Below are 14,723 nucleotides of genomic sequence, written 5' to 3'. Positions count from 1 at the left end.
CTTTGTTCCTCTAAGGCCGAATTGTTTGTTGCCATTAGAATGGACCTACTGGCCGGGCGCGGTGGCTCAAGCCTGTAATCCCAGCACTTTGGGAGGCCGAGACGGGCGGATCACGAGGTCAGGAGATCGAGACCATCCTGGCTAACACAGTGAAATCCCGTCTCTACTAAAAACACAAAAAACTAGCCGGGCGAGGTGGCGGGCGCCTGTAGTCCCCGCTACTCGGGAGGCTGAGGCAGGAGAATGGCGTAAACCCGGGAGGCGGAGCTTGCAGTGAGCTGAGATCCGGCCACTGCACTCCAGCCTGGGCGACAGAGCAAGACTCCGTCTCAAAAAAAAAAAAAAAAAAAAAAAAAAATAGAATGGACCTACTTAGCAGCAATATTGAAAACAGTAGGTAAAGATGTCAGCCTCTTGCCCATCTATCCACCCAGTACCTTTCTGGATTTCTAAGAATCCAGTGATTTTGTAAATACCAACAGGAGTTCCTTCGTAGGAGCTGGAAAGTGGGCTTTTCTCCTTTGTAAGAGTTGAGTGCTTCTTGAGGGACATCTTTCCATGTCACAGTGGGAATGGTTCTGAAGCAGGGGCAATGGGTCTGACACACATGCCAGCTCTCAGGGTTGATACAGAATTTTTTATATTCCAGAAGAACTGACTATGTGGTGCGGCCCAGCACGGGGGAGGAGAAGCGGGTTTTTCAGGAGCAGGTAAGAAGTACCTAAAAGCCAGTGTGAGTGTGCCTCTGTGAGCCGTGCAGAGAGAAGCTCAGCCTGACTCTCCTGCATCTGCCTTCTTGCAAGAAACTCATAGCCTTCCCCTTAGACCTTCTGTTGGCTGGGATTACTTGTTGGGGGTGGAAACAGTGTGGGTAAGGGGAGTAAGAAATACTTGAATGATCTTGTCTTCCAGGTAGCAAAGTGCCTTTATATTACCTCCTTGTCCCTCTGCTCAGTGACTGGCTCTGAGAACCATCCTTTTTCCACTGTAGTTGGCTGAGCATTCCTACTAGAATCACTTGTTCCTTCCTGTTTTAATTGTTCCATGTGGATCTGCTTATATTGTAAGAAAGCCCGAGAGAGAACCCCACTAATTCTGACCAGGAGCCTTGTCCCTTGTCTCTTGGTAGGAGCGTTACCGGTATAGCCAACCCCATAAGGCGTTCACCTTTCGCATGCACGGCTTCGAGTCTGTGGTGGGGCCAGTGAAGGGCGTGTTTGACAAGGAGACCTCGCTCAACAAGGCTCGGGAGCACTCCCTGCTGCGCTCCGACCGGCCCGCCTACGTTACCATTCTGTCTCTTGGTAGGTGGCACATGTTGCTTATCGGAGATCCCTTTCTTCACCCTGCAGCTTTTCTCTTATCAACTCTGAACTCTGTCCTCTCCACACCCCTCCAGCCAGGGTAGACTTGAGAACAAGGCATAGTTTTTTGAAGCGTTGGAGTTTGGGAGCTGAAGGGGACATCTTCAGCTCCCAGTCTTCTTCCTCAAGTCTGGGCTTACGTTTATGTTCAGTTAGGAGTTGCTCCCAGACCAGCTAAATAGGTTAAATACAGGAATTTGCTTCCTCTAGGCTGTGCTTCATTTAATAGTGAGGATTCTTACCTTTTTGAATGCCAGGAATCTCTTTGGCAATCTGGTGGAACTTGTGGACCCCTTCTCAGAATTATGCTTTTAAATGCATAAAATAAAATACAGTTACAAAAGAGACCATTTGTTTTGAAATAGTTATCAAAATGTTAAAACAAGTTTATGGTGCAGAAATATGTGTTGTTACTATGATGTTATATGACAAGATCTAGCATGAGGTCTGACATTTCTTGAAATTTCCAAGTAGTGATGAGTATAAATGATGTTCTTAGCTATCTGCAGTAGCTGTAATATGTGAAAACGTTTGATTTCCATTACACCATCACAGCACTGCCAGTATATCGTTTGTTCCCTTTGTTCATAATTGAAGGAAATGTTTAATTTCAGTTTAAAATGTAATTTTGCTTCCCACCTGAGTTCACAGGCCCTCTGAATTCTTAAGGTGTTACCTAAAAGTAACTCTTAAAAGTGTATAGGGGCTGGATGTGGTGGCTCATACGTGTAATCCCAGCACTTTGGGAGGCCAAGGCATGCGAATCATCTGAGTTCAGGAGTTCAAGACCAGCCTGGTCAACGTGGTGAAACCCTGTCTCTACTGAAAATACAAAAATTAACTGGACATGGTGGTGCACGGCTGTAATCCCAGCTACTCGGGAGGCTGAGGCAGGAGAATTGCTTGAACCTGGGAGGTGGAGGTTGCAGTGAGCTATCATGCCCTTGCACCTCAGCCTGGGCGACAAGAGTGAAACTGTGTCTCAAAAAAAAAAAAAAAAGACAAGTGTGTAGGGAACGCCAGTGGTTGAGCTGCCAGCTGCTGGAGGGCAGAGTGCACCTAATCCGGTGTCAGGGAAGGTAGAGGAGCAGGAACCCCAGGGAGCGTTGCCCACCACGGCAGGTAAGGGAGGTTGTACCTCTGTAGGAACCCTGCCTGACTTGTGGACTGTGCTTTCTCATGTCATCAGTTCGGGATGCTGCAGCTCGACTGCCTAATGGAGAAGGCACACGGGCAGAAATCTGTGAACTGCTTAAGGACTCCCAGTTTCTTGCACCAGATGTCACCAGCACTCAGGTAGGACGGAGAAGAGATTACTTCTGCTTTGTTCCAGAGTGGATTTAAGAAAACTTACTAAGAAATACAAAATATAACAAATTTTTAAAAAACTGAATGAAGTGAAAAACGTGTCTTGAAAAATGCGTAGTGATCAAAACCCTTGCTGTTAGTGAAACACAAATTTGGCTCTGGGCTTTCTTTTAGTTTATGGTAAAGGACAGGCTGGTCACTTATTTCACAGTATCCTTACAGTAAAAATAGATCAATATCTCAGTAGTCTTACAGCATTTATTGTCTTGCCAAACGATTTGGTGAACTATTGGGAATATGCAGCTAGGCTGAGATAGAATCTGTATCAGCTGTGATTTAGATACAATGACGTGTTTTTTTTTTCCCTGGAGTCCAAATAACTTCTGTTATCTGAACTTGACTTGTTTCTTATTTCCCTTTGTCTGATTTGTAGGTAAATACAGTAGTGAGTGGTGCACTGGATCGGCTACATTACGAGAAAGATCCTTGTGTGAAATATGACATTGGACGAAAGCTGTGGATCTACCTGCATCGTGACCGGAGTGAAGAAGAGTTTGGTGTGTGAGGCCTCTGGGGATGGTGTCCAGCCCGACTGGGGATACTTTCTACTTTCTGCCCCAATTCCATTATTCTTTTCATTGGCATATAGGTAGGGCAAGATGGTAGAGGCAGGATTCAGTCCACCAGCAAGGTGTTGGTTTTTAACAAAGCCCCTCTTTTTAGTTCGCTAAGGTTAAACTCTGGCTGAAGCTTGCCCCTCTTGTTCACAGAGCGGATTCACCAAGCGCAAGCAGCTGCAGCTAAAGCCAGAAAAGCCCTTCAGCAAAAACCTAAGCCCCCATCTAAGGTGGTAAGTGACCTCAGGAGAGTGTCTGCCTTACGGATTCTGGGATGGAGGCAACTAAGAGTAGCTGCTCGGCTTTTACTTAGTGTGGGGCGTCAGGAGCTGTAGGGGCATCCCTTCCTTTAGGGGGATCTTCACGACACCTGCAGGTGAGTTTTCTTTGTCTTCTGTTCTAGAAGTCCAGTAGCAAGGAGAGCTCCATAAAGGTCCTTAGCAGTGGCCCTTCTGAGCAGAGCCAGATGAGCCTCAGTGACTCCAGTATGCCACCCACCCCAGTCACACCTGTAACCCCCACCACACCAGCATTGCCTGCCATTCCCATCTCTCCTCCACCTGTATCGGCGGTGAACAAAAGCGGCCCTACCACAGTCTCAGAACCAGCTAAGTCTAGCTCAGGGTAAGTTCCTCCTTTTCTTCAGCTTTTTTGTTCTAGAGGCCTTTTGTATGCATGTCCCAAGTTTTTGTTTTTTGTCTTTCCCCGATGTTCTTCATAGTGTTCTTCTGGTGTCTTCACCAACAATGCCACATCTGGGAACAATGCTTTCCCCAGCTTCCAGCCAGACTACACCCAGTTCTCAGGCTGCTGCCCGGGTCGTGAGCCACTCTGGCTCTGCCGGACTGTCCCAGGTGCGAGTGGTGGCCCAGCCTAGCCTTCCTGCTATTCCCCAGCAGTCGGCAGGGCCAGCACAGACACTGCCACAGATGCCAGCAGGACCACAGATCCGGGTTCCAGCCACTGCCACGCAGACTAAAGTAGTGCCTCAGGTAAAGAGGGAAGCTGTGGTCATTGGGAAGCAGGGATGCAGACCCAGAGGTGGGCTGATGAGTCAGATGGGCAGAGTCTGGGTAAGGACCTGGGGAGCCATAGATTATTGCTACTGGTGATGACATTCATCAGAATAAGCCACTTAATGTTCAAAGCTGTGTAAGCATTTTTAGATAGTATGTTTATGTGTTGAGAATCAGATCTTCAGAGGAGTCTGGTGGTTTCCCCAGAACCCTAACATCAGGATCTTGGTAGAGGCGGATTGTAAATTTGGACCTTGTGAGTCTACATCTCAGGCTCCTTCTGCTGTGCCTCTAGTCTTAGCTATGCCATGAACTAGTTGTGTGAGCTTAGAGAAGATTTATATCCTCTTTGTCTCAGTTTCCTTTGCTCTAAAAGGGGTAAAATAGTATTTGTCCTCAATGTGTAGGAATAAAATGAGATGTTAAATGTAAAATTCTGAAAATTAAGATGTACACAAATAAGACATTTACAGTGTCCATTTTAGAGAGTGATGTGCCTTAAGCACTGTGGGATTAGGAGCTCTTTGAGAGGAGTGCTTCCTGGAGGTGGTGAGGGAGACTCTTGCTTAGAGTGCTGGTCTGCATCTTAGAGTCTAATTAAGCTCTCGGCCTCATGCCCTGAACTAGACAGTAATGGCCACTGTGCCAGTCAAAGCGCAGACTACGGCAGCCACTGTGCAGCGGCCTGGACCTGGACAGACAGGGCTCACGGTGACCAGTCTCCCTGCCACAGCCAGCCCTGTGAGTAAGCCAGCCACGAGTTCTCCTGGGACCTCTGCTCCCAGTGCATCTACGGCTGCTGTCATTCAAAACGTCACGGGACAGAACATCATCAAGCAGGTAGGTGGGGCTCTTTCAGGGGGATCTCAATCCTTCATCCTGGAGCAGGGACCACTGGAGCTGGAGGTTCTGGGCCAGACTGCATGCACATGGGAAGAAGATTTGTCAGCTTTGACTCTCAGCTTATAGATACTTAGGTGTGAGTTCCCACCAAAGGCAGTGCAGCCTTTATAGATGCTGAAGAGGTTTCTTCTGTTTCATTCCATTTAATTCAGCATTTAATAGTTGAGTTTCTGGATTTAGAGTAGACCATCCATGAATTTATTTAGTTAAATTCCCATGACCATATTTTATTGGCTTATCAGTTTACCACTTGTAAAAGTAGAATTTGCTTCTCCTTTCTTGGTTGTGAATATAAAAGAATAATCATCAAACTTCAAAGAATCATTAAGCAGTATAGCAACTAATACTGATAGGAGTGCCTCCTGTGTGCCTGCACTGCGTTAAACATTTTTTGCTTGTTAAATAGTCTAATCTTCTTAGCTCTATGGGGTAGGCACTCTTATTATTTACAGATGAGGAAATGGAACCACATAATGATAAAGTAATTTTTTTTTTTGTTCAACAAACATTAAGTCAGACACTGTCCTAAGTACTGGGGATTTAATAGTACATTAAACAGACTAAGTCCCTGCCCTCATGGAACTCGTGTTCTGATAGAGCTAAGAGACAAGTACCTCAGTGTGAGATAGTAATAAATGCTATGCAGGTCAGTAGACAGGTTCAGGTGGAGAGCAGTAGTGTGTTATTTTAGCTGGAGTGATTGGAGAAGGCCTCTCTGGGGAGGTGACATTGGAAAGAGGTGAAACAAAGAGCGTGCCATGAAGCGATGATTGGGAGATAAAACACTCCAGGCCCAGGAATGGCGAGTGCAGATGTTTTGTGTCAGGAATATGATTGAAGAACGAGAGGAAAATCATTGTGGCTGGAGCATAGGGAGCCAGTGTGAGGGTGTTAGAAGATAAGGATGGGAGAGGTTGCCAGCGGTTAGATTCTGTGGGACTTTGAAGTTAATTTGAATGTGAGGGGAAACCACTGGAAGATGGTGAGCAAGGGTGACTTGATCTGGTTTGCATTTAAAGAAACATCCAGCTGCTGGATAGAAGGAACAGCGGGGGACAAGAACGGAAATGGGGAACCCCTGTAGGAGGCAGTAGCAGTCGTCCAGGTGAGAAGCAAGGCTGCCATAGATAGGAGTGACCATTCATTGGAGGTGGAGGGGAGTAGTGGGGTCTGGATCTGGTTGAAGGGAGAGCCAGTGCAGTTTGTTGGTGGCTTGAGTAGGGGTCTGAGAGGAGGAAGGTGAGAATTACCCCATCCATGGCTTTGGCTTGGGTGCTTGGATCGATGGTGGCATCATTTATTGAAGCAGGAGAAAATTGAGTTGTGGAGACGGCAAGAGAGGGAAAAGTGTAGTTGGGAAGGTGTGAGATGTAGGCAGCGTGAGATGAGACTTGGTGGATCAGGATAATGCATGGGCTTCACTGGTCCAGTGGAGTGGTGGCTTTGGGGAATGGGTTCAAAAGAGAAGGTAAGGCGAGGAAGTGGAGACAGTACGATCGGCCTCTGTACCCGTGGGTTCCACATCCTCAGATTCAGCTAACCATGGATTATTTGGAAAAAACCCCAATAAAAAATAACAATACAGTAAAAAATAATACAGATTAAAAAACCAATACAGTATAGAAGCTATTTACACGGGATTTACAATGTATTAGATATTATAGGTAATCTAGAGATGATTTTACCTACACGGGAGGATGTTTGTTGGTTTTATGGAGATAGTGCATTTTGTGTAAGGGACTTGAGCTTCCGTGGGTATCTGCCTGGGGACATCCTGGAACCAGTCTCTCGCACATACCAAGGGGTGACTGTATAGGTAGTTTTTAGAGGAGTTTTGCTTCTGAAGAGAGCAGAGAACTGGAGTTGAGTGTGGAGTGGAGTAGGTGGAGGGAGGTGTAGAGTTAGCCAGAATTGGTTGTTTTTTAGGATGGGAGGTATTACAGCATGGTTGCATTCTGATGGCCATGGTCCAGGAGAAGGGAGAAGATCAGTCACGCCACAGAGAGGGGAATTCCCTGAGTAAGGCTAAAAGGCTTGCGTCTGTTACACATGAGGGACTTGGCCTTAGGAGGTGGGAAGCCAGGCTCTGGTACACCTGTAGTCCCAGCTACTCAGGAGACTGAGGCAGGAGGAACATTTAAGCGCAGGAGTTCGAGGCTGCAGTAAGCTCTGATTGTACCACTGCGTTCCAGCCTAGTGACATAGCAAGACCCCGTCTCAAAAAGTCCTTTTCTAGGTTATAGATGTGTACAGAGCTACTGATCAGTAAAATAATAGATCTTGGATTTACCTTTATATATTCTAATTCCTCTCTCCCCCACCACAGTGGGGAGGGATAGCTAAAACAAAGTATTAATTTTTGAAGCTGGGTGAAAGGTTATAAGGGTTTGTTATACTGTTCTCTACTTCTGTGAATGTTTGCAAAATAAAAAGTTTAAAAAAATACAAAACATCTGCCCATGAAACGGAAGTTTGTCTAGTTGTATTTTGTAACCGGTTTGCTAGTGTGAATCCCTCGTAAGTGCTGCTTCTCCCCTTCCAGGTGGCAATCACTGGGCAGCTTGGTGTGAAGCCCCAAACAGGCAACAGCATTCCACTCACAGCCACTAACTTCCGCATCCAGGGTAAGGATGTACTGCGTCTGCCGCCCTCTTCCATCACCACAGATGCCAAGGGTCAGACGGTTCTGCGAATCACTCCGGACATGATGGCCACGCTGGCCAAGTCCCAGGTTACCACAGTCAAATTGACCCAGGACCTCTTCGGGACAGGAGGCAACGCTACAGGCAAAGGCATCTCTGCCACCTTACACGTCACTTCCAATCCAGTCCATGCAGCTGATAGCCCTGCCAAGGCCAGTTCAGCCAGTGCCCCTTCGTCCACTCCAACAGGTACCACTGTGGTCAAAGTGACTCCTGACCTCAAGCCAACAGAAGCCTCAAGTTCAGCTTTTCGCTTGATGCCAGCTCTTGGCGTGAGTGTGGCTGACCAGAAGGGAAAAAGCACAGTGGCCTCTTCAGAAGCAAAACCAGCTGCCACGATCCGCATCGTGCAGGGACTGGGAGTGATGCCTCCCAAAGCGGGCCAGACCATCACCGTTGCAACCCATGCCAAGCAGGGGGCCTCGGTGGCCGGTGGGTCTGGAACTGTCCATACTTCAGCGGTGTCCTTGCCCAGTATGAATGCTGCCGTGTCCAAGACTGTGGCTGTGGCTTCTGGGACTGCAAGCACCCCCATCAGCATCGGCACGGGAGCCCCCACCGTGCGCCAGGTCCCTGTCAGCACCGCGGTTGTGTCCACGCCCCAGGCTGTGAGTAACTAGGGTGAAGCTTAGGCCTTCTTTTTAGAAAACTAACTTAAGGTTCAACTGCCCGTTGTGCGAGAGACTCCCTAAAAACTAGGAAACTTCTTTTTAGGAGTGGAAATTAGAGGCCCTAAATATCACCTCATTTACCCCAGAGAGATTTGTTTACTGATAGACTTTTGTTTTCCTTTGAAACACAATTTATCAAAGTGTGGTACATGCATACATTCTTTTCAAATAGTAAAGAACAGTGCAGATGAAATAAAACCTGACCATGTTCCAGTTCTCCCGTCATGAAGATTAATTGCTGTTGGTAGTTCAGCATTTATCCTTCTAGTGCTTGAGCATTTTCATACATGTACACGTAGTTTAAAAAACACCCATGAGAGACTATATATTCTGTGATTGGCTTTATTTATTTATTTATTTATTTTTGAGACGGAGTTTTGCTATTATTGCCCAGCCTGGAGTGCATTGGCGCGATCTCAGCTCATTGCAGCCTCTGCCTCCCGGGTTCAAGCGATTGTCCTGCCTCAGCCTCCCGAGTAGCTGGGATTACAGACATGTGCCACCACACCCGGCTTATTTTGGAATTTTAGTAGAGACAGGGTTTCTCCATGCTGGTTGTGAACATCCTGACCTCAGATGATCCGCCCACCTTGGCCTCCCAAAGTGCTGGGGATTACAGGCGTGAGTCACTGCCCCTGCCTGCCTTCTTTATTTTTTGTAAATGTCTTGATCATTCTAGGCCATACACAGATATTGACTGGGGTCTTTTTAATGGTATAGCAACCAGTAGAAGGGGCTCTGCTAAAGGATGCGTTTCCACTATTAACCAGGCAGTGGCGAATGTTTCTGGGCTTATGTGTGAATGTTTCTGAAGTGGAGAGTGCTAGCGCCAGTCTTGGGGGTGCACACATGGGGAGTTGAGATACTCCAGCGGCACCGCCTGAAAAGCCACATCCACGTGTGCCCCTATCAGCAAGCCTCCTGTTTCCCCTAGGCCTTACCTTAACCAGTGCTGATACCACGTCTTTTTAACCTCATATACATGTCTTACTGGTGAAAAGGGGGTTCTTTTTTGATTTCATATCCCTGATGTGAGTGAAGTTGAGTATCCATTCATTTGGAGGTTGGCATGCGCTCCCTGGGGAGTAAATCTTTGCCACTTTTGCGGTATTTGGCATTTTCATATTGTTTGAGGTGGCTTTTTATAACATCCTGAAGATACGGAATCTGTGGATGTGAATTCTTCATATGCATAGAAAATATTTTTTCCAGCCTGTCATCTTTTAACCTTATAGATGGAGTCTGTAGCTCTACAGAGCTTTGTAATTGTATCTAATTAGATCTGTCAGCATTTCCTTTAATGGCTGGTAGGTTTTGTGTCTGTGTCTTCCTTACCCCAGGGTTATAAAATGTTAACCTTTATTTTCATAAAATACTTTGAGTTTTAAACAAAAGTAGAATTGTTAATGCATTTGAAATATATTTTTGTGAATAGGATGAAGTTGAAATCTCATTTCCCAGTTTTCAAATTTGCCAAACTAATCAACTGTTGCTTCCCCCACTAGCTTGAAAGGCTACAGTTATCATAAACCAAATCCTCATATCCACACAGGTGTCTGTGGATGCATGTGTGTTTACTCTTTAGCCTCTAGGTAAGGAGCATTGTTCAGAAGAGAGGTGTGTATGGACAGCATAAAATACAGTTTCACTTTACTGAGCAAGCTATGTAGGCAAACCTTCATTAATTGGGATAAAAGCCAGAGCAATGAAGAAGGATGTAAACATAAGTCAAATGAACACCCAAAACAGAAAACCTTAACATAGTGTGGTTAAAAAAGAAATAGTTGGTCAGGCGCAGTGTCTCACACCTGTCATTCCAGCACTTTGGGAGGCCGAGGCAGGCGGATCACCTGAGGTCAGGAGTTTGAGACCAGCCTGGCCAACACGGTGAAACCCCGTCTCTACCAGAAATGCAAAGATTAACCGGGCGTAGTGATGGGTGCCAGTAATCCCAGCTACTCAGGAGGCTGAGGCAGGAGAATTGTTTGAACCCGGGAGGTGGAAGTTGCAGTGAGCCAAGATCGCACCATTGCACTCCAGCCTGGGTGGCAGAGCAAGACTCCATCTCACACACACACACAAAAGTAGTTACTTAGGTTTCTACATCATAAAAGTTGAAATAAGGAAGCGGGGAAACTGCACTCACTTGATCCACTTTTGTTTCTGTTGAATCCTTCTAACATAGAAAGGTTGTATCAAGTGTCATCTGTCCTGTTACAATCAACCTGGGTAGGTGCAACTGGAGAGCATTTGGTGGGGCGGGAAGTACTGATGGTGCTTTTTCCCACCGTCTAGTCAGCTTTTTAGGTAGTTCCTGAAGGGATCATTCTAGGTGATGTACTGGCCTGAGATGTTTTAAGCAACAAAGGCATTTTGAGGAAGAAAATAAAACCATAAGTAAATGTATCTGGAGGTACCGTCTCAAGGAATTCTGTTGCCTGTTGCCCTCTGCATGCTTTTTTAACAGGCTCCAGGCTGTGGGTGAACCCCATGGAGATAGGTGCAGGGACCTGCGGTGCAGTTTTGCAGCTGAGTGCCCGTCTCCTTAGAGTTAGCCTGCCTCTGTGGAATGCTGATGCCCTCTCCCAGCATCCTGTCAGCCAGCCCTCTTGAAGTTTTTAAAACTCAGATTTAATTTACCTAAGATTTTACTGCATGTACATTTTATTACCAGTCAAGCATTAAAACCAAGGCAGTCTGAAAACAGGTGACGCAGTGACCTGTCTTAACCATCCAAGTCCCAAAGACTCTAGGCCTTCTCAGTTTCTAAAAAAAATTCTTTTTAGGCTTTATTAGCTTGGGGGTTGGACTTTTCACTTGATTGAGTTTATTATTAGTGTCCCCTAGCTAATCTCTCTTATCTCCGGGAGAAATGGAAAGCACCAGAGAGCATGGCCTCTCCCTAATCTAGGGTGCCCTGCTGTTTGTTCCTCACCAGTGGCCCTGCACTCCAGTGAGTAGTTGTGTGCTTTAGGTATTAACTCTTGAGGTCCTCTGTCCTTCCTCGAATTTATTTCACCAAATAGTGATTGTGTGCCCAGCACTGTGCTGTGTACTGAGGGATACAGAGATAAGTCTCTGTCCTCCAAGGAACTCAGAATCTTGGACTGTGCTAAAGCGAGGACACACCTGCCTTTGTGATTTAGATACAGGTTTTATCCTGTTGAAAGCAGATAGATAGGGTTGCTGCTGCTTTTGGTAGCATGAAAGAGGATGATAAAAGATCAGATTTCACCTGACTATGGTATATAAGTAGTTTCGTTACGGTTTCCTGGGTCCAAACCTTAGGAGCCTTGAGGCCCTGCTGGGTTCTGGGGACTCACAGCATCTGTAGTGCTTGCTCCTCAGTTCCTGATGCCCTGGAGGTGACACTTGCTGGTTTTCCTTACCTCCTGTCTTACAAAACCTGACTGCCTTTTCTTTCTAGGGGAAGTTGCCTACACGGATCACAGTTCCCCTGTCTGTGATCAGCCAGCCAATGAAGGGCAAGAGTGTGGTCACAGCCCCCATCATCAAAGGCAACCTTGGAGCCAAGTAAGTACTATGTCATTGTGAAGGAACCAATTTCGAGGTGGAGGTGGCAGGCAGGGCTTACCAGTCCTTGTCACCGAATGACAAAGTGGCTGGTCTTTCTGGGTCCCTCCTTTGACACCTCTCCTTTATTGTGCTTATCAATGGTATTTATTGAGCACCTAGTATTGTTTTAGGTGCTGTGATTAAAACAGATGAAAATCCTTGCTGTTCTCCAAGCATACACTGTAGAGTAGAGAAGTAATAGTAAAGCAGCATGCGTGGTGATACATACTGGAGAGAAAAGGGTGTGGGGAGTGCTAGGATGGGGCTCAGCTAGATGTGAGGGCCACCTGTGGCCCTGCCTTTGACATTTGAACTCTGAACCGAAGCAGTTGAGGGAATGAGGGCCACCTGTGGCCTTGATTTAAACAGGGATAAAGGGCACATTGAAATCAGTCCGGCAGTCTCAGGGCAGCTTATGAGATGTGGCTATTAGGGGGAGGGTTTCTTGCAGACATGCATACCTCTCTGGGGCCCTGTCCACTATTCCTGCTGGTCAGGGCCAGGAGCCAAGGGCCATTTTATCCAGAGCAGTAGGGGCTTCTGGGATTACTGTCTTCTCCTGCCATGGGAAGTGGAAAAGCTAGAAGAAAGGTGGTCTCAGCAATTGGGTTCCATTTCAATCTGAAATGCTGGGATTTTCATTGGCACAGACCTCCCTGTTGTCCTTCAATGCATGGCCTAAATCTGGGCCAGAGAATACCCGCTGATATCGTTATACCTCACCCCTGCTTTCCCTCCACAGCCTCAGTGGGTTGGGCCGCAACATCATCCTCACAACTATGCCAGCGGGCACTAAGCTCATTGCTGGCAATAAGCCTGTTAGTTTCCTCACTGCTCAGCAGTTGCAGCAGCTTCAGCAGCAAGGTCAGGCCACACAGGTAAGGCCCAGGGCAAATTCTTCGCAATATCGGGCTCCTCTCTGACTCCACTGCTGTTCTTAACTGGTGAGCCCACTTGCAGTCCATTGACCTGACCTTCTCTCTTTGCAAACAGGTGCGCATCCAGACTGTCCCTGCATCCCATCTCCAACAGGGAACAGCTTCTGGCTCCTCCAAAGCAGTCTCCACTGTTGTTGTGACTACAGCTCCATCTCCTAAACAGGCACCTGAGCAACAATGATTATGAGAGAGGATGGCTTCCATGAAACACCATGCCTGGTCTGTCCTGGCTGAGAAGGGAGCAGGGAGGTTGCATCATTCTTTTAAGCTTGCCTGTTCAAGGCAGCCAAGCTGGGGGTGATGGCAACAGTGGCCTGGATTCTGCTGCCACGTGCCATAGTGGAGCACCCTGAGAAAGGTTCACTCCAGGGTTCCAGGGTCTGCTGTCTACCAATCTAGGAGAATATTCTGTTGGAATTGCAGGAGGTACCAGTTATGTCCTACAAGCCAGAGTTCTGATAGTAAGACCCCCAGGGAAGGCTTACCAGTCGCAGAGTGCACAGACAGTGAATAAGCTGGTTCTCCATGAGGATTGTATTTTTTGGCTTCTGGTCTTCTCCATGACTAGTGGTCTGGATAGGAGTTTGTGTCCAGAAAATTTTATGTAATTTATTTTTTTAAAGAACCTGTTGTACATCTTTATCAAATACAAACTTGGGCTTTAGCTGCCCTGTCCACCAAACTGACTTATTCTTTTGACTAGAATAAGAAAATGGCAAGAATCTTAGTAAGGTGGTAGCCAATTTGGTAACTGCATAGTAATCAAGAGGCTGTAAGATGGGAAGACACCGTAGGCAGCAGGGTAGAGTGGGTCCCCTGAAATGGGATTCTCTTGGCACTGCCTGTTAAAGATAGGGGTGTTGGGATCTTGATTGTGGCCCCCTCAGCTTCACCTGCCCGCTTCATCCTTCTTGGCAAGCCTGTTCACATGGACGTACAGAGCCAGTGGACAGAGAGGAGGGGAATGACAGCAGAGGTGCTGCTTTTGCAGCACAAACTTTGTTGCAGTTCAGATAGTACACATTCTGCTCTGCTCCAGAGCAAGAGTTGCAAACCAGGTTCTTGGGGCCGGCCATTTGTTTTTGTAAATAAAGTTTTATTGGAACACAGCCCAGACCCATTTGTGTTTGTATTATCTGTGGCTGCTTTCAGATTCGAAGGCAAAATTGAGTAGTTGACATAGAGACTGTGTGGCCCTGAAGCCTAAACTATTTCCTATATGGCCTTTTAAGAATTTTTTTTTTTTTTTTTTTTTTTTTTTGGTGGCTGGGCTCGGTGGCTCACACCTGTAATCCCAGCACTTTGGGAGGTCGAGGCGGGCAGATCACAACATCAGGAGATCCGAGACCATCGTGACCAGCATGGTGAAACCCTGTCTCTACTAAATTACAAAAAATGAGCTGGTCGTGGTGGTGTGCGCATGTAGTTCCAGCTACTCAGGAGGCTGAGGCAGGGGAATTGCTTGACCCCGGGAGGCGGAGGTTGCAGTGTGCCGAGATCATGCCACTGCACTCCAGCCTGTGAGACTCTGTCTCAAAAAAAAAAAAAAAAAAAAAAAAAACACAAAGTTTTTTGAGCCTTGCTCCAGAGTAGAGACGGTGGAGGACAGTGGGGGTGCAAGGAACAGG

At 46.8% G+C, this 14,723-nt stretch overlaps 1 protein-coding gene across 2 annotated transcripts in view; it reads left to right on the top strand.

Moving 5' to 3' along the window:
- NFRKB (nuclear factor related to kappaB binding protein) overlaps window positions 1-14,662 on the top strand; it is a 33,028-nt gene extending 18,366 nt beyond the window's left edge. For both annotated transcript variants that reach the window (XM_008021508.3, XM_008021506.3), the window contains 12 exons: window positions 650-710; window positions 1,130-1,304; window positions 2,554-2,660; window positions 3,106-3,229; window positions 3,443-3,522; window positions 3,693-3,913; window positions 4,011-4,281; window positions 4,933-5,145; window positions 7,751-8,518; window positions 12,009-12,115; window positions 12,900-13,035; window positions 13,151-14,662. In XM_008021508.3, coding sequence (XP_008019699.2) covers window positions 650-710; window positions 1,130-1,304; window positions 2,554-2,660; window positions 3,106-3,229; window positions 3,443-3,522; window positions 3,693-3,913; window positions 4,011-4,281; window positions 4,933-5,145; window positions 7,751-8,518; window positions 12,009-12,115; window positions 12,900-13,035; window positions 13,151-13,276 — 2,389 coding nt within the window. In that variant the 3' untranslated portion in view covers window positions 13,277-14,662. The remainder of the gene's footprint in view (window positions 1-649; window positions 711-1,129; window positions 1,305-2,553; window positions 2,661-3,105; window positions 3,230-3,442; window positions 3,523-3,692; window positions 3,914-4,010; window positions 4,282-4,932; window positions 5,146-7,750; window positions 8,519-12,008; window positions 12,116-12,899; window positions 13,036-13,150) is intronic.
- Window positions 14,663-14,723: the final 61 nt, after the last annotated feature.

The sequence above is a fragment of the Chlorocebus sabaeus genome, chromosome 1 (assembly GCF_047675955.1).
Source record: "Chlorocebus sabaeus isolate Y175 chromosome 1, mChlSab1.0.hap1, whole genome shotgun sequence".
Taxonomy (NCBI): Eukaryota; Metazoa; Chordata; class Mammalia; order Primates; family Cercopithecidae; genus Chlorocebus; species Chlorocebus sabaeus.
The sequence above is the reverse complement of the archived record's forward strand: the minus strand, read 5'-3'. Positions and strand labels throughout refer to the sequence as shown.